General features: G+C 42.6%; 3 protein-coding genes across 9 annotated transcripts in view; 1 reads left to right on the top strand and 2 right to left on the bottom strand.

The window, feature by feature from the left end:
- The window catches only part of kif13ba (kinesin family member 13Ba), a 33,717-nt gene extending 28,233 nt beyond the window's left edge, over positions 1–5,484 (top strand). For both annotated transcript variants that reach the window (XM_053632210.1, XM_053632209.1), the window contains exons 39-40: positions 18–678; positions 1,428–5,484. In XM_053632210.1, coding sequence (XP_053488185.1) covers positions 18–678; positions 1,428–1,633 — 867 coding nt within the window. In that variant the 3' untranslated portion in view covers positions 1,634–5,484. The remainder of the gene's footprint in view (positions 1–17; positions 679–1,427) is intronic.
- Positions 5,485–9,783: 4,299 nt separating this feature from the next.
- On the bottom strand, positions 9,784–16,565 carry hmbox1a (homeobox containing 1a). 6 transcript variants are annotated; one of them, XM_053632205.1, is made up of 9 exons: positions 16,243–16,563; positions 12,587–13,096; positions 12,376–12,461; positions 12,080–12,190; positions 11,668–11,824; positions 11,409–11,491; positions 11,218–11,313; positions 10,662–10,780; positions 9,784–9,945 (listed from the first exon to the last, which is right to left on the bottom strand). In XM_053632205.1, exons 2-9 carry the CDS (start codon positions 13,093–13,095, stop codon positions 9,802–9,804), a joined length of 1,305 nt encoding a protein of 434 aa, XP_053488180.1. In that variant the 5' UTR covers position 13,096; positions 16,243–16,563; the 3' UTR covers positions 9,784–9,801. The 6 variants fall into 6 exon arrangements, with proteins under 6 accessions (XP_053488180.1, XP_053488181.1, XP_053488183.1 ...); XM_053632206.1 differs by having other exon boundaries at positions 10,662–10,774; positions 16,243–16,562; XM_053632208.1 differs by having other exon boundaries at positions 9,840–10,081; positions 16,243–16,561.
- A 3,038-nt stretch (positions 16,566–19,603) lies between these two features.
- kcnk13a (potassium channel, subfamily K, member 13a) lies at positions 19,604–23,824 on the bottom strand. Its single transcript, XM_053633830.1, has 2 exons — positions 23,471–23,824; positions 19,604–22,351 (listed from the first exon to the last, which is right to left on the bottom strand). Exons 1-2 carry the CDS (start codon positions 23,811–23,813, stop codon positions 21,450–21,452), a joined length of 1,245 nt encoding a protein of 414 aa, XP_053489805.1. The 5' UTR covers positions 23,814–23,824; the 3' UTR covers positions 19,604–21,449.
- Positions 23,825–26,787: the final 2,963 nt, after the last annotated feature.

The raw sequence follows: 26,787 nt of genomic DNA, 5'->3' as shown, positions 1-26,787 counted from the left end.
TCATGCCTTCCCCTCAGGTGCCAGTGATCGGGAGGAGTCCTGGCTCGGAGAGACCCTCGGACGGCCCTGACGCGTCCGCCTCCTCCGCGCAGGACTCGCAGGAGCTGCCCCTCAGCCCCATCAGTGAAGCTTCTAGCGGTTATTTCTCCGCCAGCATCTCCATCGCAACCCTCTCCGAGGTCTCTGCTGCGTCCGGGGACCTTACCCCGAGCCCCAACACTTACGATACGTCCCGGCGGGGCGCAGACGAGTGCGAGGACGCCTTCGTTCCTCCTGGGCTAAAACGCGACACGGAACCTCTGCAGAACCCAATCCCCAAAGACCTACAGCCTTCCGCGTCTCGGAACGGCGTTCCCTGTTCTGACTCCGAAGCGAAACTAGTAACCGTCCTTCCTGTAGTATCTAAAGCTACTACAGATTGTACGTTCTCCCTCCAGAGGGTCAAACCCTCGAACCTGAAGTCGTTCAGCCCCATCCTGCCTGAGATGGAGAAAGGAGAAAGAGGCAGGGCGGAGGGCAGCTCTGACGAAACCAGCAGAGACGCCGAAATCCCTCGCTGGCTCAGAGTCGGAGAAAGCATCATGTTGGCCAATAGTAAGTGTGGCACGGTGCGTTACGTCGGGCATACGGACTTCTCAGAAGGCATCTGGGTCGGCGTGGAGCTCGACATGCCCGCAGGTCAGTCACACAGTGTGTAAAATTTACTTACACGCTAATATCCCGGGCAGTATGACACACATATCGTATTCTCAAAGAGAGTTATTTAATGCCTACAAAAATAAATGTATTTTATTATTAGTAATATTTATATTTAAATAAATATTGGAGAATTGTGATAAAGAAAAGGGCGGGGGAAAAAAGAAAGGGAATTAAAAAAAAAAAAAATTACAACGTTAAAGATTAAGCACAATTTTTTAACCACTTCAGTCAGTTTCTAATTAAATATATCTCTTTTTTTGTTTTTGAAAAAATTACACAATATCCATGATATCTCAGAAAAGCACGTTGTGGCATACTTTATCGAGATATGGATATCACATCGTAATATCCCCCAGCCCTAGTGGAGTAGATTTAGGATTAGAGATTTCTTACGTATATTTAGAACCTATCAAACTTTATTTATTTTCATAACATTGGAGACGTTTAACTTCGTGCTAAAACAGCATGCCTGCTAGCTGACTTTTATCTAACGTGAACAAAACCTTCATAAATGTATGTGTGTGTCTACGTGTTTGTCTCTATCTATCTATCTATCTATCTATCTATATCTATATATATATATGTATGTGTGTGTGTGTGTGTGTGTGTGTGTGTGTGTGTGTGTGTATTGTCAGGCTTCAAAGTTAAAGCCTGCTCCCTGATCTTTCCGGTTCTTAAAGAAGAAGAATTTAAGTGACGACGTTTTGACTTGTTTTTCCTCCTGCCAGGTAAACACGATGGTACCGTAGGGGGCCGTCAGTATTTCCGATGTAACCCCGGTTACGGAGTCCTCGTGCGGCCGGACCGGGTGAGTCGGCGCGACGTGCCCAGACGGCACTCGGAGAACCGGCGCAGCGGCGAGTTCCTACAGGTCAAGGCGAGTTCAGGCCTGACCAATCAGAAAGCCGAGAACCGCAAATCCTGGAGCAACTAAACGCCGTTCCTTCACAAGTACGAAGACGAGGATGGAATCAAATTCATGCACTTGTGCTGTATAACCCTGGTGCTCAGTTCTACACGGAGGAGCTTACCCGCTTACACCAGCTTACCTGCTTGCGTGACGAGTCGCATCTCAACACTGTATAAACTGTGCGAGTCGAAACTCGGTCATAACGAGGAACCCTGTTCTCCGGGGTCAAACGGTCGATTTGTTATTATTTTTTTTATTTAAATCCTGCCCTGATTCTCTCCCTGATTATGCATGATTAATCTTCCTACCCCTTTAGTCAATAATCTGTGCTGAGAATCCCGAACGTGCCTTTGTGATTCAGGTTTTTTATTTTATTTTAATTTTTTTTTTAAAAGTCATCCCTTATTCCTCTTTAACACTAGTGAGAAAGCCTTCTGTCAGCGCGTGGTCTGATCTCAGGGATCGGTCAGATATAACGGTTGTGTCTGATGTAATAGAGAGCAGGTTCTGCATCAGAAGATGCCAAAAGTGTGGGATATATATATATATATATAAATATAAATATAAATAATACAAGGTTTGTAATTTTGAAGGCCTGTTCACACCAAACACGAATTTTATGCGTGATGCGTCATGTATGCATTGTTAAAGCTCAATTTTTGTGGTTTTTGGATGATTTTAGGCATTTCACATCATGTCATCGTGTCAGCGTCGTACTGAAGGGGTCGACAGCTCGTGTTCGAGCTGTACGATGCTTTTATTTTAAAAAATAAACCGTATCGGTGCTTTAGTGGTAAAAGTAAGTGAAGGTTATGGCTATGGCTTTATTTTAGCTCCTGTGTCGCTTCAATAGGTTGTCTAATCTAATAGATTAGATCGATTGGATAAGTAAACGTAGGGTGACCGCTGTTAGGGGTCGTTGTGTTGGGTATAAATCGTTTCCATCTCTTTTTTTTTTTTTTTTTTTTTTTAAACTACACTTTCACGGTGCATCGTGTTTAGTACGAATAGGCCTAAAGACAGGAAGTTGCGTTTCCAATGCGATGTGCTGTATTTATTGCACGTGGGAGAGTAAGGAAAAAAGATGGGATTGCGTCGGGAGAAAAGTCTGTCGCTCACACGGGGCGAAGACCACTACGTACCTCGGAGCGTGTAGCACGTAGATCTGAGCGATTTAAAGAGAACGGATAAGTCGAACTGGGATGTAGGAGGTTTTAACGTCGCACTGGAATTCCCGAGGGTAAACCTCCAGTTAAGAATGGCTCTTGAGATCATCCATAAAGTTCAGTCTTCCATAAAGAGCTTTGAATTTGGCGAAGATGATGATGATGATGCTGAGAGGCTACACTATATTCAATCGCGTAAAGCGAATAAGTGGAAGGAAAGTCATTCCAAGAGAACGTTTTTGCGTCACGAAGAAGTCGGGGACGCACGTACTTCAATATGAAGGAGCACGGATGAACGTTCTCGCATGTGGGAGCAGACCAGAACAGATGGGTTATACCATTGCATTTTAATCCGTACCCCGCGTTCACACTGCAGTAGCTTTTTATATACGGCGTCTAAAATATTGCACGAGCGAAACCACGGTAGAAATGTTTGTCGTCCATATTTTTTTAATTATTTTTGCTCCAAACGGGAACATCGGTCCGAGGAATCACGCGAGCCGATCGTTTGGATTTGTCGTTCGCGTGTAGTTGAGAAAATCTCGATTAAATTCTCACTTTGTCGCTCGTCAGTGTGAACGCAGGGTTCAAGTCATTTAATGTGATTTCTTCAATCGAATGCAATATTGATTTTTATTAAAGTATATTTTAATGATTCTAGATAGCTGTGGAATTTTATTGTTATTTTTTTAAATAAAAGTTTTCAATTTAGGAATCCCTTTGAATTTCAAACATTGCACATTTTGCTTTAGATTAGATCCCAGCCCACTCGGTGGGCTCTAACCGAGGACTCTGTGCTGAAAAAAAAGCCATCATCTTTTTTTAACTCAGAAGGGTCAAGAGGTCCCCAGGAAGGGCTACGATTTCCTTCAAGTAGTATTTATTCTCCTGATTTTATTTTTCTTTGATAACTCCAGAGTCTTCTAACTAATAGAACTGTTTAGTGTGTGTGTGTGTGTGTGTGTGTGTGTGTGTGTTGTCATTAGACACGGCTTCTTCATCTCGTCATTGCACATCGCACGTATCTTTTTATCGCTTTTATTAATCGTATCTGTGCCTTGTGCATGGAGATATTTGGAAAATCACGCACACGTCACTGAGAACAGCGCTGCTCTGATCGGATTTTGGCAGACGTGCCAAAAGACATGTCGGTGAGAAGAGTACGGCGGTTACCGGCGAATAAATAACGCTCGTGGTTTTTACGAATCGCAGATCAAGACGGCGTAAAATCGTAAAAATGTTCACGTTTACTTTGTACCCGACTCGCTTCGGTGTGTTCACACCTTTCCATTTTTCATGCGTTTTAGACGTTTTGCAGCTGCGACTCGTAGAACTTTTTGTCCAAGCCCCGCCCCTTTTCGGCGATCAGTAGCTGTCTGCTTGGCCCCGCCCCTGAAGATGTTACGGCAGTGTCTAATCGTTTGTTTCGTACATGTAGCATGAACGTAGTAAGCATGTCTGTCGTGATGAAATTACGGTCTCGTCAATCTCTCTCTACACCGGGGTTCCTTTGTTTTTGTTGTTTGTTTTTTTTAAAACATTTTTTATAAGTATTACGCATTTAGCGGAACTCTGATTAACGTTCTAAACTATTTCAGTGACACTCTTATCATATCCAGTGTTGTAAACGTGGCTTGTGTTGAGCGTAATGAGTTGTTGCCTCAGAGTTTTATCCTGCAAGTGCAGACGATAAAGGGTTTAAACCGTCCGATCTTCGCAGACAAAACCCGTTTAACGTATAACGTATCGTGCGACGTTCACGGTATCACTGTCGATTTGGTGCCGCTGCGACCGGACGTTGCCGACGACAAAGTTCCGTCAGCGTGACACTCGACTAAAACCCAGCAATACGACGACCGCAAACTCGCAAGTCGGCTAAAATACCGTAGTAGCGCAGTACCACGAATTGACGTTGAAGGGCGTTTGTGTTTACGCGAGCGTCGTACCGATTTGTCGTCGTTAACGGCATCGTACGCAGTAATTCTCCTTAATCGCAGGTCTGTCGTCGGAGAATCTCCCATCGTATAACCCGACACGGATCGCGCACGTCATCACGCGCGCTCTGTCGATCTTTACGGAGCGCTCTAATGGTACAGCGTAAAACCGTCCAACTGACATCTGTCTTACTGACGCGAAATATTTTGCCAGGATTTAACGCTAAAGTGCAATTTACCGATGATCACAGATCTATCGTCGATTTCCTGTCGTCTCGTTCCGTATCCTGTTCGCGACGCCGCCGCCGTGATCTTTTGTACGTTTTCATATCTGACATGTAACCTTTCCTCAAACCTGCCACTGATCCTCAGCATTATTATTATTATTATTATTATTATTATTATTAAAGAAGACCACAAAGTGTCCTTTCAGCTCCGTTCCAGCCGGGCTCAGTCGGCTAAACGTGCTCCCTCAAACCCCCCCCACCCCTGAAAATGGGTTCTTCCACCTCTGTGTGCTCTCTACACCGACTCTCGGCTCCTTTTCCCTCCGTGTGTACGTGTGTGTGTGTGCGTGTGTGTGTGTGTGTGTGCGTGTGTGCATTCTGAGACTCCAATCTGAGCACAAGTTTGGGATTAATTTAATGATTTGTAATTTGATGCTGATATCCAAAGAGTAATCATGTATAATAATTCATTTATAATTTCTTTTATATCGACTGTACAGTAATCTCTGCGGAAAGGAAAAATAAAAACGACTGATTTATCAAACCGACTGCGTCTCTCTGTCTTTACTAATCACGTCATTGATCTCCGGCACCGATGTCACTCTGAACGTTCTCCGGAACGTTCCTTTCTTTTCTCTTTTTTTTTTTTTTCCTTCGTTTCATCCTCACACCGTTCCCCCCCCCCCCCCCCGACCTTTTCTCTTTCTTTCTTACTCGAACTTTTTTTTTTTCATTTCTCTCTTTCTCTCATCTTTTTGTCCTTTCTTTCTTTCTTTCTTTCTTTCCACAAACTTCTTCAATGGGAACTTGGATTCCTCTTTCGCACGTTTCTTTCCGATCACGTTCTTTCATTCGTTCTTTCTGAAAGCAATCTCTCTTTGATCTTTTTTCTTTCTTTCTTTCTTTCCACAAACAACTTTAATGGTATTATTTCTCTCATTTTCCTTCTTTCTTTCTTTTTTTTTCAAACCTTTTTTGTTGTATTTTTGTCTCTTTTCCTCTTTTCTTACACGCACATCATGAAGCACTCTCTTCCTCGAACGTTTATTTTCTCTTGCTCTTATCCCCCCCCCCCCGGTTCTCGTTCTTTCTATACGAAAGCGCTATCGGCCCTCTTCCACATACAAGACCTCGCGGACGCCCGGGATTGGCTAGTCTTTCTTCTGTCCTTCTTGTTCTCATAGTCTTTCGATCGTCCTTCCTCTTCTTTCTTCTAATAATTCATTTAATAAGTGTATTTTGTTACTTCTTTCACTTTCTGGCTGGTCCTTCTTCCTTTTTCTGTTGTTTCTTTCTTTCACTTTCTTCTAACTTCCTTCCCCAGAAGCGATCAGTCCTCTCTTGTTTATTTCTTTCCTTCCTCTAGCTTTTTGTATTTGTTTTTCTCTCTCTCTTTCAATCCTCCCTTCCATCTCATTGCTTTTCTTCCTTTCTTTTCCTGTCTTTCTTTCACACTTAATACTCATCTTCTTTCTCCTACTTCTTCCTTGTGGTTTTTTTTTTTTTTGGTAGTTAATGTAAGTCACAAGTTCTTGGTCCCGGAGATCCCTCGCTCCTCTCTAACACACCCGGTCCATCTCATCCGCTCGTTTCTAACCTTCCCGGGTTGACCCGTGCGAGTTAGGGCAGGACAAACGCTGGTCATAACTCGCGTTCGATGAATTATTTATTTCAGGAAAACACCATTCGGAGCTCGTCGTTGATTTTAAACTTTATTCTCTAGAAGATACAGTACTAAAATAAACACAGGTTTTTAAAAAAAAAAAAAAAAAAAAAAATCTTAAAAAAGTGATAAAGCATACATATACTACATATTAATTACTGAACAGTCTACTGTCCAAAAAAAGGCACTAAATTCTGAAATAGGAGTTACAGGATTTAACTATCTGTAGTTGATACAACAGTATTTGCGTCATATAATATTTATATATATATATATTTATATTTATATATATATTTTAATATATTCACATATTGAACATGGACAGATCGACAGGACAGTCGAGCTCCTGATTTCCCGTTGAACATAAACCGCGTCGACTGCTCGTCCACCCTGATCAGACGATTTGGGTTCTGGTAGCGTTTGGGTTCCTCTCTGGACATCATCAGTAATCAGTAAAGGGTGGAGTGGGATCGAAACACAAAAACGGCTAGACGTCCGACTGATCGTGAGGAAAGGGATGGCTAGCCGAGGTCATCGACGTCAGACTTGAGTTGACGAGCGCGAACGCTTTCGGACGTACCGAAATAAATATCAAGTGCGGCAAAACGCCGGCTGAAGCCGACGCGGAGGGGGGAGGGGAAAGCGGATCATTCGAGAGCGATCTCGGGAAAGTTAAAGATTGTCAAATGCCGCTTTTCGATTTCACATTTCACATAAAGTGAAATGCGCTTCTTGAATTAACAAGGTTTAAAAAATTTTTTAAAAATTTAAAAAAGGGGGCGGACTTTTTAGGGAGCTTTATACTCCAGAGGAACAATATGCGAATACAAACAGCAGAGCTGAAAATTTTTCTCTTTTTTTCAGTTCCACAATTTTAACATTCCTTGCTGCTGACCTCGGGAACATTTCTGAAGTTAAACCTCTCTGACGTTCGTTCGGTCACGTTATAGACGCTAAATCGAACGCTCATCTTTGACCGTGGACCTCGTTTCACGTTTGAAATCGGCCAGAAATCGACGTTTACGCGCTATCCCTATCCGGATCGGACAAGAACGGACGTTTTTTGGCCGAGTGTTTTTTCTTTTAGTGGTGAATTCCACCGCCGTTCTTGATGTCCAGCGATAATTTGGATGAAATTGTTCAAACCATCTGAATTGAGAAATGTAGCCTGACGTTATTTAAGTGCCTTAGAAGTCGCGGTACCGCGTTTACACGCACTGACTGAACATTCGCCTGCGTCCGTCCTCCGGTCCAAGCGCTGCTTCTACAGAGTCAGGCCCTGATTTACTAAAAGGTTTCAGTGTGTGTAAAAAAAACAAAACAAAACAAAAAAACATCGAATCTTTCAAATGAACAAAATAGCATGTATTGTTCGGTTGTAATTAATATCGAGTTTTGGGTGATTTCTATGTATAAAAGTTTCTAAACATTTTTTTTTTCTTCTTTTTAATTGACTCTACACTCTCTGGAAAAACGGTACCGGACTGTACCATTCCTATTCGCAGGGGTGGAACCATTAAGCGTACACCGTTTGCACCCTTAATATATATATACACATCTTTCTGAAAACTTGATCTGCCCTCTTCCTCATATACATGACCTCACACACACCCGGGATTGGCGTGTCGTCATGATTGACAGTGGAGACAGAGTATGCCCCGCCCACTCTGAGAGAAAGCCCACTGCGTGTTAGTTTCCGAACTAAAAGTCCGACCTTATTTTGATTGGACGCGTAAAAACTTAATTTACATATCGTTGGGGTTTTTTTTTTAATGTTTAAAACGACGCCTATTTTTCTCGGTAAATCGGGGCCTCGGTGTTAACCCCGACACTCTGTAGAGTTGAGTACAGCACCCTGATACAGAATACTATGAGGTTACACATGGTACGGTTAACAGCATTTGTCCGATTGCTTAAAGATGTGTAGCAGACCCTGGGCGAGTGTTGATGATGATGATGATGATGATGAAGCACATGATCATTGATAAGGCTCATGTGATCTCAGGACCAGATCTCACTACTGAGGAGATTCATGTTTACAGGTAGCTAGACGGCAACAGGCCACGATGTCAGGCCAGGAGGTGATGTACAGCCGAGGAGGAGACGGAGAGAGAGAGAGAGAGAGAGAGAGAGAGATAGCAGAGGGGTTTCAGAGAAGGAAAACCGTGTGGGTGAGTGACACTTTTTACTCAAAAGTGTTCTAATAAAGGTGAAGTCTCACTAGGTGTGAGCAAAGAAGTTTCCAAATGGTTCAACATTGCTGTGACTCAGCGTTTAAAAGATACTCATACTATCTAATCTAATCTAATCTAATCCCGCCTCCTGACGAGCTGCATCCCATGCTTCTTTTCTTTTTTTTTTTTAAATACAATAATTTTTTCATCTTCGTTAATATTACATACATATCTAAAATGAACACTTTCTCCATTTTGGTTGTCAACGTTCATGAAAATTAAACTGAAGTTGAAAAAAAAAATGATTTGTGATGCGAAATCGCATCACAAGGTTTCAGTAAAGGGGGTGGAAAAACTGTAATTTAATCGACAGGCAGCAGAGGGCGCTGAAACTGACAACCGGCTCCTTTAAAGGAACAGTTAAAGGTGCTAAAAGGTAACTAGCTTCTTGTTCTGTGATTTAAAAAAAAATAAATAAAATAAAAAAATGTAATTACCAAATTCTGCCAGTAGTGCATTTCTACTTCACAGAGCCTCTGTTTAAATATTACAGTAAAAGAGATTATGGCTGTAGGAGGAAAGTCGATTGGGGTGGCGTGAGATTAACTGACTCCTCTTCGGCTTTGGTCACGAGTCACGACACGGCGTTTTCCCTTTTCTCAAATTGATGGCTTTGTTTGTTTGTACGAAGGCCTGAGGAATCGAACTAGCATGACTAGCACGCATTTAAGAGTATTCGTTTCCCTCGAGGCTTTCGAAGAAAAGGAGGACTAAACGGCGTGTATGTATAATATTCCCCAAAAATATTACATTCAGTTTGAACATATGCGCTTATTAAAATGTTTAAATTTCATGGCGATGCATAGGTTTGAGTTGCAAAACTAGCGAGTCTTAAAGAGTCACATCAGTCCCCGCCTCCTCATCCCAGTACCGTCTCCTCCTTTGGCAGATACAGTGTGTATATGTGATGGTATGTGTGTGTGTATATATATATATGTGTGTGTGTGTGTGTGTGTGTGGAAGAGTCCTCAGTCATCATTGAGCACCTCGGCCTTGACGTCGTTGCCGCCCCTGCCCTGCTGTGACAGCGCCAGTATGGAGTGATTGACCGCCGCCATCTCCACCGCCAGGCTGATGGGGTCCTGGTGCTCGCTCGTCCCCGTGCTCTCGTCCTGGTGGGGGAGGGGCGACAAGACCAGGACACAGCCGTCAGTCTGAAGCCAATCAGCTCGATGCCCCGCCCCCACTGCTTGAGCCCAGCCCCGCCCCCATGGGATGCTCCAACCAACCAGAGATCAAAGTTGGTACCTACAAACGCAAGAGTGGCCTTTTAGGGCTTTTTTTTTTCTTTTCTTTTCTTTTTTTCTTTTTCCACTGCACTTTCAAAGACAGGAAGTGGCCCAAGCGGGAACCAACAGAACTTTAAAAAAAAAAAAGATACTTGAGTTGTCAGGACTCCTGTATTTAGGTGTTCCCTGAAACACAAGAGCTTGGATTTACTTGTCTGATTAGCTGTTTTATCTGATCTTTTATTGGCCGAGCTCAAACTCGTGAAAGATATCAAGTCCGAGGTTCAGCGTTCCGGTGCAATGTGCGGTGGAAAAAGTCACACTCGAGCCCATCATGAGGCCTTGAAAGCTCCATTGCGGTTATGTAATGTAAGTATAGAGTGTATTCCAGCTCTAGGCATGTCCTGTGCACCTGGAAGGGGGTGGGGGGGTGACACTGAAACCAAAACCTCTGGCCACGGCTCTCTTTTAACAAAAAAAAATGCAATCAGTTTTGTAACAGTTCCTGAATTTGTCTTATGTTCAGTGTCAAAAGTAAAGACGCTGTGACAGTGGAACCTGCAGTATTTATTAAAAGCGGAGTTAAATACGTTCCTTACCGTCCCTAACCCCGGCTCGGCGCCCGGCTCGCTGAAGTCGTTGCCGTCGATCTCGTCGCTGTTGGACTGACCGCCTGGACTCTGCACGTCGATCCCATGAGTCTCCAGGATTGCTGCTTCTTCGAAAAAAAAACACACCTTGCCATAACATATCAGAGGTCCGCGTGGACGTAACCGTAAAAGTAAAATAGCAGGTTGTAATTTTTAGAGCTATAATAAAAATAAAAAACACTGACGAGCTTTCCCCTTCCCGTTCTGCTGAAACGAGATATCCCTGATGCGTTGCCTTTTAAGGGGAAAGGGGGCGGGGATAACTTCCAGGCCAGAAAAACGCAAGTCTTGAATAAAATTAAATGAACCAAATCCACTTTAAAATAATATCATTACAAATCGAACAATTACAAACCACCCCTTTAAGCAATCAGTTCACAGACGGAAATGATGAAATGATGTTAGAGTGTTAGTGCTGTGGTTTGACGTTTTTAAGGAACAGGAGAAGAGCTGACACGTTGTTTTGTTTTTTTTTGTAATCCCGCCCACAGGGCTTCAACGTTACCTATATTGGCTCTTCTCTTAATCTCCTTTCGCCGGTTAGCAAACCAGTTGTACACTTTCAGAGACGTGACCCGCTCTAGATCGGAAAGCTTCTTTCCTAAACGTGAAGACGTTGTAGAGGTTCAGAGATGAGTTTCATGCCATGGACCTGCATTTATAAAAGGCTGGCTGCGCTATAAGGCGTCGCCTCACCTGGTTTTTGTATCACAGCATTGCAGGCGTTGGCGATTTCCTCCCGCTTGGCCTCGTCAGGATACTGGTTGTCGTTAAAGTAACTGAAGCAGCATATATAATAATAATAATAATAATAATAATAATAATAATAATACACTGAGCCATGTATGTTAATACACTCCGCTGTGGTAGAACACCTGATTCAGCACGTTAGCTAATTACTTAAACGCTTAATCAGGAGCATTACGGCACTGAATTGAAATTCTCCGACTCTCACCTCTCCATGACGGCGAGACACTCCTTCCTCCAGGTGAAGCGGCTGCCGCGGCGCAGACGGAAGCTCCCGGGGCTGCAGTTGATGGGTGGAGCGCTCTGGTGCCACTCTACGATGTCCTCCAGCGCCATGGGGGCGGGTCTCATAGCCAGAGTGGCTCCTGGGACGACAAAAAAAACCGACCGCGTATAAGCTGTACAGCCCTCAGCGTAGGTCCGTTTGTGTGGTTCTCTACATACAGAACATGCTGGCTGCTCTGGAACTCGTAGTGGAATCATCTCCACTGTGCATACTCTATACTCTCGTCTACGAGTGTAAAAACTCGTACACTCGTAGCTGTAGAGGGACGGTGGGGTGGAGTTAGGGGGCTGTGTGGGTGGAGTTAGGGGGCTGTGTGGGTGGAGTGTGGCATTACCGGGCGTGGTCTTCTCCAACTGGTACCACCGGTAGAAAGCTCTCTTCTTCTGCTCGCTCAGATCGGAACCCTGCTGCAGGAGCCAGTGGGAGATCCGACTCTGACTGATGCCTGCGCGACACACAAGACGGACGCCATTTTATCAGGCGCGCCGATCAATTCAACGGAATTCGTCTGTTAATTGAGAAACGATGGCATTCCTCGCCGCGCAGTGAAAAAGCGATAAACTAACTGGAGTCGCACACGATCATTAGCACACAGAGCGGTGAGTGAGCAGCGTGTTCACGAGCACCAACCTGTGACTTGGGCGACGACGGCTTGCGAAATTCTCCGGCTCCCTAAGAAGGCCTTGATCTCCTCTTTGATTATATTACTGTCCTTTCTAGAAAGAGAGAAAGTGAAGGATGATGAAGGATTTTAAAAACAGATGTGACCAATCTAGAATAATAATAATAATAATAATAGCACTGTAATATAATTCATTATTAATTGAATGATCGTAGTGACCTCATGAGCTCCTCCACCCGGTCATCGATGTCTACTTCCTCCTCAGCCGGTTCGAAGCCGAAGGCCCGAGCGGATACGGGGTACTGGGGAGGCGAGTGCTTCCCGTTGCTGACGGGCGCCAAGCAGTCACGGCCGTTCTGAGCCGCTGGCGCTACCACGCCCATGGGCACGGCGATGGTCGGGGGCGGAGAGGTGTCGTAGCTGGTTGGAGACGGGGACGGAGTGCCGCCGTGGAAAACGGTCTGCGTGGCCACGCTGGCGGACGAGGACAGAGTAGGAGCGGTGCTGGACGGAGCAACAGAACTGGAGCTGCCATGGCTGTTGACTCCTCGAGTCCCTCCTGCGTAGGAGTGGCGCGGGCCGAACTTCTGCACGTGCTCGCGCTCCAGGCGCTCCAGTGTGTCCAGTGCGCACAGGATCTCCTGCTTGGTCATGCCGCTCCCGCGCAGCCGCTGCAGCAAATCGATCTGCTCGATGGTGAAGCGAGGCTCGTCGGTGTAATGTGACATTCTGACCAAACGTGAGGAGAGAGAGCAATGAAAATGACGCATCCATTAATTACTATTACTGATGTGCTAAAAAAAAACATACACATCTGAACAATCACATCATAAGCCCGTTGCTAGGCAACCAGGAAATATGGCTGCTGAACACGAGAGAGAGAGAGCGAGAGAGAGAGAGCGCGCGAATGACCGAGGCTATCAATTTAGCTGTCAGGATCTGGCGTATTTGACAGATTTAGGCTCGGACGGTGGTCGAGGCGATAGGATCATCGGGATGAAAACAAAAAACCTCTGGTCCGGTTACAAAAGGAAGTCAAGGATTCGGTTTAGAAAGATCTCAAGACTGGTGGATATAAAGCCGGTGTGGTCCTAAACACAAAGATCTTTTAGCGTACGTTGGCTGATGATAAAAGCACAAAGCCGTGCGAGTGTTTGCGCTGGATGGATCATTCTTTTCCATCTGGTATCCGTTAGCAAAGCAATTCCTGATTGGATATTCATGGAATATTATATGACTTTGTTCCATATGGAACGCACATTGCATCGGCACTCGAAGGCATGACTGTAAATGTGTGTGTGAGTGTGTGTGTGTGTGCGCAAGTGTGTGCATGCATACACCAGATTACTATTTTCAAATTCCAAGTAAATCCCCATAGCATTGTGTGTGTGTGTGTGTGTGTGTGTGTGTGTGCGCCTGTATTTAGACATTTGTGAGGACCAGATGGTAAAATGATTACAGAAACGCGTGACAATTTTGAGATCAGTTATTTTGTCTGGTACGGATTAAGAAACATGTGGCTTTTGTTCGAAAAAAAATAAAACGCATGATCCAAGCGATGTATTTAAGGTTCTTTAAGGTTTAACTACGTTACTACACAGTCAACGGAATTACCTCACACGATATAAACGTGTGTGTGTGTGTGTGTGTGTGTGCGCACGTGCACGTGCATGTGCGCAGGCTGAGCTCAGCACTGAGAGAATTATTCTCACATCAAATTCCTGCTCTGAGGCTCTTTTGTTAAAACAAGCTCAGCTATCTTGGACGGATTTTTCCCCCCCCCCCTTTGGTGGTTTTTCCCTAAATTTATCTCCTCCCTCCCGGGTGCGGGCTTCGGCTCTGCCTCTGCGCTGCGTAAAGGCCATTTAAAATCCTGCAGGAATGCATGTATTATCCTTGCATTCACCTCACAGAGACTCCATATTTCACTGCACACAGTGGAGAACAAGAGCAGCACTGAAACTGAGATTTATCTCAACAACGCACACGTCAAATTCAAAAAATGAATTCACAAGAGCTAACTAAATATATATATATATATATATATATATATATAATATTTTGCAAGCAGGGGTCACAAAAGCACCAAATTGTTCTATATAATCTCCATTTCGAAAACGTTCCCTCTCATTAAAAACCGGAATCACGTTCTTTATCCTGTCCCTCCAGGATGTCATGACTTTTAGATCGCAGAAATGAACGCAAAATCAAATAAACTCCGCCATATTCGCAGAAGCTTGCGATTTTATTAAACTCCCGCGGAATTCGGGCCGAGGCGCGTCATTTGACGATATCACGACGCGCGTTTAGCCGAAGTCCTCTTCGATTCACGTGCGTCGAACGCGAGTACAGCTAAAAGGTCTCGTTCACTGACGGACATCACCGCGAAAGACGATTTCGTACAATCGCGGTTTCGCCAAATCGAGGAGTTTTTCGCCCGAAAAACGCACAAAAAAACCTCCCCGAGTTGCACCGCAAATTTTTTTTTTTTTGGGGGGGGACGCAGCAAAATCGAGCATTTTTCACAGGAACTATCACACACAAAAAAAAAAACTCAGTGAAATCCCGTACGGGCCGATTAATAAATAAAAAAATTGGAATTGTTGGAAAGTATAAAGAAAGTAGTAAAAAAAAATGAATAAAACGACGCTGTTATTGAAAAAATAATGGATTTTGACATCCTAACAGTAACTCCGCTTCATTACGCCGTTCCATCGGCCATTATTTTCCTATCACCTGCACATCCGGAGTCTCGTATTCCGTATCGATATCTACCGATACTCCCGAAAATTCCTATACGCGCTGACTGAAATATATAAACACATACACACACACCACACAATTATCCTTTAATCACAAGCTGGGATGTTCCAACTGAAACAGACTCTCCTCCTCTACAGGTTCACGTCATCGCTACAGGACAAAACACACCACGTCGTATTTACTAAACAGCGCAGCTTCACGTTCCACGGTTTAAACCTAGTCTAGAAATTCGCCGCCTTTCCAGGAACTCGTCCTCGGATCGCTGTGACGCCGCTTCTGGGAAGCGTTCCTACGCTCCGTCTGTGTCTTCGAATAACAGTGGTTCCGAATAGCTCACTTCCACCGCCGTGCGATAATCGGGCACGGTAATCGCTCGTTTAATTAACGTGCAAATCGGCATGCACGGCTAATGAAGCTTTTCATTTCTTTTTTCTAATCGTCGATTGCGAAATACGTCCAGATTTCACGTTCAGGCTTTTTTTTTTATTTTTAATTTTTTTTTACGAGCGCGTGTACGAATCGATGAGCAGTTTCTTACCGAAACCGATATCAGGTATTTGATCGATGCTTGATACCAATATCGTATCGACGCATCACTGATTATTATTATTAATAATAATAATAATAATAAATATATTGTATATCAGCCTCTTTAAGCTTCATGCAGGGCTCAGGATCAATCAATAATCGATACCCAATAATCCTGCACCCTGATGCTTCGTTGCTGACGTTCACACACCCAGGCTGCGTCCCAAACACCACCCTGTTTAAGTGCACTACACAGTGGGCTTGTGTTTATTTAGGATTCGACACAGGACACAGAACCTCACTCGGACCTGATCATGGACCTGCCAGTTAAAACCTGCTGGTACCCCTACATGATGGACTGATCAGGATCAACTCCTCCTGATATCTGCCGAGTTTATCAGACAGATCTGCACCCTATCCGTGCAATACTAATACTAATACTAATAATAATACTAATAATCCCCAGCTCGTGCATGCATGCAGTGTTTGTGTGCTGTCTCTCTGCACAGAACAACAGAAACAGAAGAGAAAGAGAAAATCACGGCTGCATGCACTGATGTTCCTGCAGCTCCTCTGGATCTTACCTTCAGCTGGGCCTCCGTCCACCATAACATTTAATTTATTTTGCAGTAATTTTCTTTTAGTCCCGGAGCAAAAAAACAAAACAAAACAACAACAACCACCACCGCGTCGTTCAAGTCCCTCCGTCACCAAACACACCGCGACATGACCGACAGCCTCCCTCCGAGTCTCTCTCTCCGTCTCTCTGCCGTCCTCTTTAATCAGCAAGCCCGCATTTCACAGCAAAATATCATTTGCCTTTGTGTGACTGACAGAAGCCATATTGATATGAACAGTGGAGTCGCGCGCGGAGCATCATGGGAGATGTAGTTCCGCCCGGAAAAGCTGGACTACAACCAGAAAAAAAACAGATAGATAGATAGATGTGCAATTTTTTTTTAAAAGTGTGTTGTAGATTTATATATTTACATTATGATTATATATATATTTATATTAATTATTATAAAGATTAAACACATTAAGGCATTCTGTTTTGTTTTTTTAAAAATCCTGAACATTCTGATGTTTGATAGATTTCTCTCTCTCTCTCTCTCTCTCTCTCTCTCTCTGTGTGTGTGTATATATATACATATATATATTTCTGTCTTCATGTCGATGTTAATAGTGTTCTGTGATTTAATCCTGTAAGACCTGGTGATGTTTTAGCTATTACAAGAATTTAAACCTTTCACGAATAAAGGTTGGATTATTTATTTATTTATTTGACCTAAACAGAATGTATTTCATAATGTTTTCATGTTTCACTGCTGATAAATTCACTGATGGATAGAAAACTCTACAGCTGCGTGTGATTAAAGTGTACTGTACCGCACTGTACTGTACTGTACTGTAGTTGTGTTTGGGTGTAAATAGACATACTGGCGCCCTCTAGTGTGTGTTCGTGTTATTACTATTATTTATTTTTGACTCCTGTACGGTAGAAAGATCAGCTTTTATGGAGTAATTAATAGTTATTAGTTACCAAGGAAGTCAGTTATCAGTAGTACAACAAATCTGAGGTTACTACCTCACTGAAGAGTACACACACGTGTATATAGTACATAATATTAAAAATAAATAAATAAAAGTACTTACGGTAGTTTGTACCCTGATACACACTGCTGACTGTAGCTGTAGTGTAAAACATTTGGTATTATATTAATAGCACTGCTAGTTTTATTTAAAACACATAAACCATTCATAGTGTAAAACCACGGGTGCCATGGCTCAGGTGGTAGAGCGGGTTGTCCACTAATCGTAGGGTTGGCGGTTTGAATCCTGGCCCATGTGACTCCACATACCGAAGTGTCCTTGGGCAAGACGCTGAACCCCAAATTGCTCCTGATGGCAAGTTAGCACCTTGCATGGTAGCTCTGCTACCACTGGTGTGTGTGAATAGGTGAATGAGACACAGTGTAAAGTGCTTTGGATAAAAGCATTATATAAGTGCAGACCATTTACCATAAAATAAATATGTATTTAGCTATTTGTACCATAATCTTTTCTAATTAAGGTGGTTGTCCTAGAATAGTTGAATAAATTGAATTGTCTTATCCAAAGATTTTGTGTGTGTGTGTGTGTAAAAATCACTTACTGACTTTCAGTAAGCACTTTATCCTGGTCAGGGTCCCGGTGGATCCCGGGAATACCAGGCGCGAGGAGAATCTAACCCGGGAATACCGTGCGCGAGGAGAATCTAACCCGGGAATACCGGGCGTGAGGCAGGAATACACCCTGGATGAGACACCAGTCCATTACAGATGAGGTAAACAATTTTTTTTCCCTTTCTTTCTTTTTTTTTTTTTAAACAGAAAACAAAGCTTTTATGTAAATAAGTAAACAAATAAGTAAGTAAATGTTTAACCGTAACCTCAGTAACTAAAAGGAAACATTTTGGTGCTTTAAGTGTTTTTTTTTTGCTTAAATAAATAAATAATAAAGAAATAAAATAACCAAAAGGTTTGGGTCAGAGTTATAATTTAGGTGAAACATAGAACTATTTCTCTGCATTAATCAATGAAGGGTCCTCAAGGTATACAAGACAAATGTGTGTGTGTGTGTGTGTGTGTGTGTGTGTGTTTTAAGCTGCTGATTGGTCAGCCGTAATGCCCATCAGGTGTCAGTGGGGAATCCCGTCGCTGTATTTCAATGGAAAAAAAAGTTTCAAAATTTTAAACTGAAATATTTCAAAAAGCGTCAACTTTATCAAAACTATAAGCCAAACTCTGACTGAATTCAGTGCTTCAACCAGTTCACGCTGAATAAATTCGTGACTTCTAGGAGAATAATAATTACGAGTGTGCTCTTTCTTGCTTTATCCTGTAATAATAATTTCACCTGCTGACAACAACAACAACAACAAACCTCCTCTGTGTCTCTCCGAGAGCAGCACTTCAAATAATTACCAAAAGAATGAATGTAATTTTGCTGTCTGTCTTTTCCCCTGAACACGGACACATCTTTTTTGAGGCTTACAAAGCACAGATTTGCCTGTGTTTCGTGTTTTTTGTCCCCTAATATGTTTCATCATGACAACCTGCTGGACCATGAATGCAGTTTGTGATGACGACAAGTAATTAGAGCTAAAAGTGCTAATGCAGTATAATAACACGCTCAGATGAGCCAACGGGATGAGATTCTACTTTTCTTTTCTTTTCCATATTTCCTCTACAGATCATTTCCTCATGCTGAGTGACACAGAGGGTCTGTAACCCCAAAACAGGAACATTTCTCTCAAAAAATACAAAACAACAACACACACACGCACACACAGAACCGAGCGTACAACAGAATCCGACCCGTAATCAGGAACCTCCTGATGTTCCGCATCATACACATTTGAGACATCATATGGTATCACACATCATTTATTTCTGACTGCATAATAATAATAATAATAATAAGAAGAAGAAGAACATCTCATCTGAAATCTGAGAACTAAAGTGTACTTCAGTAAACAACGCTTGTAAACGCTTGTCAAGCCGTGTGATCTTTAACCTTTTGCATCTTTAGTTAAGTTAGGTTTGTTATATTTATATCAGGTACTTAACAGGACCTATTATACACTCACTAGAAAAAAGGGTACTCCACTGTAGCTTGCTTTATTTCCTTAAACGTTCACCTTTTGTACTTGTACACTCTCGGAATTAACGGTACTAACGAGTACTTTTCCACGTCGCTCACGTGGTCGCACCAAGAGCACATCTTTGGCCTTCATGCATCATGATAGCGTTTAAAAATGATTTACTGAAACTTAAGGACCCCTTAAGATTTATTCTAAAAGCTAATTACAGGTACTCTTACCTACAAAGTGTACCTTTAAAATATCTAAAAAGGTATTGATGTAGCTTAAATCATTTTAAAGCTACACTACACCTACATATCCAGGTGAAAAGGTACCAAACATAAAGGTACCACCGTAGCACCGAGGAAAAGTACCAATTAGCACCCGTTTTTTTTCTGAGAGTGTAGCTTGTGACTGATTCAGTATCATCGACTGTATGTAGCATCTTTTTGCGTAACGGTGTTAACGTTTCGGAACTGTTATGATGAAATGCATGAGAAATACTGTGCGTGAGAACTAATCCGTAACGACAGCAGCTGTACTGCACTGTTACTCGTACCTCGATCCTACCGAGTCAGGAGGAATAATTATCCATATAAAATATAACAGCTGTAAAGTGACACCAGAGGTGCGTCTAAAAAAAAAAAAAAGAGTCTTAAGTATGTAGTATTTGATTTGTGTAGCTATATTGAAAACGATCCTAAACAGAAGCAACAAATCGCCGCGATTTTAAAATCTAACATGCCCAGATTAAAGGCCGACCGATTGAACGGTTTTGTCGATTAATCAGGGATAAACGATTGCTGGAATTATCCACGCTGATAGTTTTTCCCGGTTGCGTGGGTTTCGGGAGTGGCCGTGAAGCTTCCGCTGTCGTTATGCAGTACGAGAGCGGCCTCTAGAGGCAAAATAAAACCGGTCGCTGACCAAGTTTGTCGTGTTATTTGCAGTGTTTTTTGATTCGTTTTGGACGTCTCTATTTTTATTTGTTATTTAGAGTGGTACTACATCATTTATTTACTTTAATATTTATTCATAGTTGATGTATATGAATATTTATATCTTTATTTCATTTAAAAAAAGTACAGTGTTTATTTTTGTAATAAAGTTCAGCAATATTGTACTTTGAGTGTTACGTTTTCATTCGGTATCAGTTTTAAAAACTCTCGGTTGATTAATCGGTTATCGGCAGGTATGTATCGCCAGACTTAGTTATCGGTATCGGTAAAATCCAATATCGGTCGACCTCTAGTCCAGATTCCCCCTTCTCAAGGAGGTTTCTGGTTTTCTTTCTGTTCTAGTCCTGTCCTTGTCCTGTCACTGCTATGTTACCTGATTGTGTTCACCTGTTTTGTGTTAGTTCTTGATTACCTTATCTGCACTGTTTTTCGTTTTGTTATGAAGCCTTATCATGATCCACGTCTCGTTAAGTCATCGTGTTCTCACCGGATGTCATCTTTTAATGCCCAAGTTGCATTCCATTCCAATACACAAGAACCAAGAACAGTTTAAAAAAAAAAAAAAACAAACAAACCCAAATTGTTCTTTATTCTCCCACAGAACTGAGCATGCATCGGACTATCCGTGGATTATCCGTGTTCAACCCTCTCTCCCTGTGATTTGACCCGTGCTACTGACTATGATGATGTTTCTATAACATATGCTGAGTTTATACACCTTACACCTGGTCCTAAATTGCATACACGCTATTGATATTCTTGCTCCGTGGCTTGGACTTTCAGTTCGTGCTTAACATGTCCAGCGTTACGCATTTCATTTGGGTATCAGCAGCACAGGATCTCACTACAAGCACACTAATCACACCTGAAGTATGCAGAGTACACCATTTGAGATAAAACTTTCAGTAAAGCATGCACTCTGTTATTAAAAAATAGTTTCATCTGGATAATTAAGCTGAGCTAGATTGTAAATATCATGTAGCCTACTTTACAGAGAAGACAGGATTTTATATCTAAACAACTTTCTGAAACAGCAAAGAGTTTATAGACCTTCTAAACCACACCTGAGCTTATGTACCGCTTTAGCAGACATCAGCAAGATATATATTTATAAATATGCAGCAATTTACTTGTAGCTACAGAGCTGAGCAAATGGGTACGGGATGGTTTTAGAGTTCTTGGGTTTTATAATCTCCACTGGGGAGATTTATCTGTCTACACTTGTCTCAGCTAGTCTGTTGTTCATGATTCCCAGAGCTCCAACTCCTCCGGAGAATTCATCGTGTCGGTTCACAGAGCCGGGCGGTCTCGGGTATCCGTTGGCGGTCTCCGACAGCTGTTTTTGCATGATGGCCAAGTTGACCTTATTAGCAGCCAGAAAGTCTCTCATGGAGATCATCTCACCTGACATCCTGCGTCCGTCCGTTTCGCTCTCGTTAACAGCGTCCGTGTCTATGGAGATGTTCCGGACTCGGGTGCGGAAGTGTCCGGGCATTATGGCGTTCCTTCTGGGACGCAGGTTCCTTCCTGGGCAGTGGCGGCACGGTATCTCGATCTTCTTCAGGAGCCAGTTGAGAACCTGTTTGATGACGATGGAGATGACGTTGAAGAGCGAGTAAATGCAACAAGCACCCGTGAGGATGAAGAAAAAATTGCCCAGGCTGTAGAGAGTCTGATTGTCGTACGCGGCGCGCTGGCCGCTCACCATGTCCCCGAAGCCGATAGTGCTGAACGCTACAAAGCAGAAGTACAGAGAGTCCAAATAGCCCCAGCCTTCCATCGAGGAGTACATGGCAGAGGCGCAGCACGATATAATGATGGCCGCTACACAGAGAATGAGCATCACGCAGTACACCGACGGCTTCCATCCCGCCAGGCTGTCCTCACCGTGCTGCCTCACTTGGCCCGCCTCGTGCCTGCTGTCGTGAGGTAGCACGCCTTTCCTCCGATGTTGGGCTTCGTAGCACGACTTCAGCACGAACGCAAGCACCGTTATAATTCTCTCCAAAAACAGGTTAAAAAACAGGATGGTGGCTGCACACCCGATTAGTCCGTAAAAAATCAGGAAGATTTTGCCTCCCACCGTGGCCGGCGTGGTCATCCCAAACCCTGCGCACAACAGAGGAAGAGGTAGATTTGCTTTAGCGAGCACCTAGTTATAGATGTATTGGAAGAACATATGGTGGAAACCTGTATCAGCATTAATGATCATTTTGCTCCTTTGGACGGTGAAATTAAAATATAATATAAGGGTACCAGAGCAGCCTGTAGAGCAATACCATAGAAACAGTGTTTGGGTTCTTTAGGCTTTTTGGTTGAACGAAATATCGACATCCAACAAAGCAAGCATTTATAATGGACAATGGTTCTTTGGTTCTTTAAAGAACCCTACATAAAAGTTTCATTAGGGAACACAAAATGGTTCTTCAGATGCATCACTCTAACAAAGCATTTTTTTAAAAAAAAGCTTAAGAGTTTTAAGAGTCTGTGCAAAATCGCAGAAATGCCGTCGGTGTAAATCATCCTGTACACACTATACGTTTAAACAGCCCGTGAGACGTTATAATTCATACTAATGATACATTCAACGTTGTAATTGTTAATTCAGCTCTTTGGATGGTTTATAATAACGTCTTGCTCAAACCGTGTGTATGTAACGGCTATAAATTGCTTTTTTAGAAAAAAAAAAAAATATATATATATATGTACACTCAGGATCATGATTCATAAATTTAATAAAGTACGAATACATATAGTGTAATAGCTCATATTATAGCACAGACCATCAGAGAAGCCAAGGGTCAGGATTAAACAGGACTAAAGTGCCCTGTGTATAAGCGCATGCATTATTTTCAATAATTAACAGCTTAAATAATGAACAGAACTGAGAAGTGAGCAAAATACCCAGTGTCCATTTAACTCCCACACTGTTTATGAGTTCAGATCCACACTCTCAGACAGAAAAAAAAAAGAAAAAATAAGATATAGGCCTGAAGGTGCACTACATGGACCTTGGGTAAAAGGTACAAGAACACTTGATGATACTACTCCAGCGACAAGGGATGGTTTAGTACCGTTTTTGTGCAGATGGACCATTATGAACATTTATTATTATTATTTTTTTAAAGTTGTTCTTTAGATCAACTCTATTTTTCCCCCCACAGTAAAAAGATTTGGTGAATTTGGTGATGTCTCAGACTTTCAGATGTCTCAGACCTTCTCTCTTACCGATAGTGGACACAACAGTGCCCACGAAGTAGAAAGCTCCTTGGAAATCCCAGCGAGCCCTGGGTCTGTCCACACGGATACCAGCCCCGGTGGCCTCCTCGTAGGCCCTGAGGAAGCCCTCGAGGTCCCTGTGGCTGACGTTGTGCTTGCGGCTGAAGAGGTCGAAGCTGCGCGCCCAGCGGCCCCTGGCCTGCTCCTCCTCCGGCCGCTCCAGCGCAGAGAACACAGCGGCGCCGCACACCAGGTACACCAGGATGAGGAGAGCCAGCATGGCGAAGCGCGCCGTGTCCTCGCTCGCAGAGCCCAGACCCAAACAGCAGCACGACCCTCGGCATGCCATCATGTTCCCATTGAGAACAGAACAAGGCTCCGCATCTTACACTGTCCCCGGGTCCGTGCGCAAACACCCCAAACCTCCTGCTCCCACATCGCCTTTCGAAGAGTTTTGATCAGCCTACAGGGCACAAAGCACACTCACCAGAGTTCCCATCCAGACACGCACCGAAAAGTTCCACGTCCTCTTTAGTCATGATCTGCATTAATCTGCATTTCACAGAACAAAACTCATCACACTCACTCTTCTTTCACACTAAAATGAATTTCAGTAAAAATACAGACAAGATGCCTCGCATGTCCACAATCATCCCTTCAAGGCAGGGTTTTCTTTTGCAATAAAAATATTCATTAAACTGGAATTTTTAGATGGTGGTCCAAACTCTGGTGCTGGTGTATCTTTCAATAAAAACCTGTTTTTACTATCAAACTGTCACGGAGAGCTTCCTGATGAGATCACGGTGAAGGTTCTGCGTTTCTCCACCGCGTGCAGGTGAATCTGCACAAGACAACGCTGTCGGATCGCGCGCCAAAGTCTGTCGTGGTTCTCCTTACACTTCAATCACATGCATTTAAAAAAAAAAAAATACGATACAATAAAATAAAAGATGCATAAGAAGAAGAACGTTTCACGTGTCCATAAACGTGTCTAAACGTGCATAAAGATGTATTTCATAGAATAAAACCCATCAGTCGTGCAGGATCGCCTGCACACGTCCACGCGCGCATTCTTCTTCATTCCTGGCGAAATCCAGTCGTGTTCTTCTTAGACATAGTCTCTGATTGCGATCAAATGCATTTAAGCCACACAAGAAGAAGAAGAAGAAGAAGAAGAAGAAGAAACATCTGTCAGATCCACAGAAGAGTCGTCTTTACAGAGATCCCCGCATAATGTACGGAAGTAAACGCATCCGAGTCGCGCGCAAAAGTCTGTAATGATCCCTGTTAGAGTTTAATGATGTATTGTTTTTTTTTTTTTTTAATGACACAGCCAACCCCATTTCACCAAACAACAATAACAACAAACGCACTACAGCCTTAAAAATCGTTGTTCTTTTTTATGCCATGATGACAGGACATCTCCAGGCATGATTTAAAAAAAATAATTATTGTTGGTGCGCAGAAGTTTTTATGATGGCACCGCACCCGTGTGCAGAGAGAGAGAGAGAGAGAGAGAGAGAGGGGGAGAGAGAGAGATGGGGAGAGAGAGATTGGGAGAGAGAGATGGAGAGAGAGATGGAGAGAGAGAGATGGAGAGAGAGATGGAGAAATGGGGAGAGAGATTGAGAGAGAGGGAGAGAGATGGAGAGATGGAGAGAGAGAGACTGAGAGAGACAGACAGAGATGGAGAGATGATGATGATGATGTTGGAGGCGGGGCGTTTCTTAACAACCCTGAAACTTTACTGATCAGGCGCAACCAAAAAATGTGGAAACGTAGTATTAATTTTTTATTTATTATTTATTTTTATTTTTTTTACAGCAAATAATAACAAAACAAAGTGATAATATCGAATCAATTTAATCTTCTGTGCAGTTCCAGACGGATTTTTCATCAAGATTTCGCGCTTGGAAATGTTCCCAAAATGGAAATCCCCCCCAACAAAGCTTGTAATGGAATGATCCGCCTTCCTGAACAACGCCAATTCCTGCGCGAGGTAAGAAGAAATAATTCAAACTCTTGACCAGCGGAGTTTTCCTCCCGGCATTTGAACTAAATTTGGAAGAATTTACAGTTTAAAAAAAAAAAAATTTCATTTTAAAGTACACTTCTGAAGGATATGGGATTTGAAATTGTGTTGATAATGAATGGGCTGGGTTAGGGATGCGGACCTGAAAGTGAACAGTCAACCGTCAAGACTGAACCCCCCCCCCCTCAAAAAAACCCCCCACAAACAAATCTGAAGTAAAATAAACCAGTTGCAGCTGGAAGAAATGTAAGTTTTTATTTCATTTATAATTAAGTTGAAACTTAGGAAATGATATATAAAGTTATAAATATTGTAAATTACTGTTAATAGGCGGTAACTTTTTAAAAAGTATAGCTTTGCTTGTTAGCCTGTATTAGCCTGCTGACAAGAAAGTGCACCAGCTAACACTAAGCTAACGCTATCTGAGGAGGAAAATAGGCTAAAGTTAGCTTAGGGGTTGGGTATATAATTAACATACAAGTAGCATAATTATATATATATATATATATATATATATATATATATATATATATATATATACACACATATACAGTTAGCATTACTTTACCTATTATTGGGCTGCCACAAAACTATTACTTCTAGTTAAAAATGACCTCATATGCTTACTTCTGGCACATCAAAAAAGCGTTGGCCTTATTGCGAGTTCAAATCGGATGATATCGTAGCCATGACACTAGGTGTAAAATGGCCGTGCTCTTATGGAGGGCGGGGCATACTTTATCTCCGCTGTCAATCACAGCGACACTAGCAAATCCTGGGCGTCAGTCAGCTCATGTAAAGTATGTGGAAGAGGGTAGATAGCACTTTCCTCTGAATATATGTTCCGCTGCCCCGTGATGCAGCATGAGGAGCAGTTTGACTTTTTTTGACTAATAGATGCATATTAAAAGTACAGAATATATCATTTGATTGCATACCAGTGTCAATGAACGGTACAATAAAAATACAATTGTTATATGTTTATTTTTGAAAAAGAGATTTTTGTAAAAATAAAAAAAAACCAAAAACCTTTTCCCTTCGGAAAAGAATCACAGTATGTTTCACCTCATCATATGCATGTGACTATGAGCAAGAAAAAAAAAAAAGAACACGTATAAATTTCTCATGTGATTATTTGATTATGAAATTTGTTTATGAAAAGTTGTTAAGAAGGAGTGAATGTAGTAACAGGGTAAGTGTGTGGTACAATTAGTAAGTATTTTCTTCTTAACACCTAGAAGGTGTCAGGCAGAAACAGTAACACTGTGCATTTGTAAAGATTTTTTTTCTCTCT

The sequence above is a fragment of the Ictalurus furcatus genome, chromosome 9, assembly GCF_023375685.1.
Source record: "Ictalurus furcatus strain D&B chromosome 9, Billie_1.0, whole genome shotgun sequence".
Classification (NCBI taxonomy): Eukaryota; Metazoa; Chordata; class Actinopteri; order Siluriformes; family Ictaluridae; genus Ictalurus; species Ictalurus furcatus.
The sequence above is the reverse complement of the archived record's forward strand: the minus strand, read 5'-3'. Positions and strand labels throughout refer to the sequence as shown.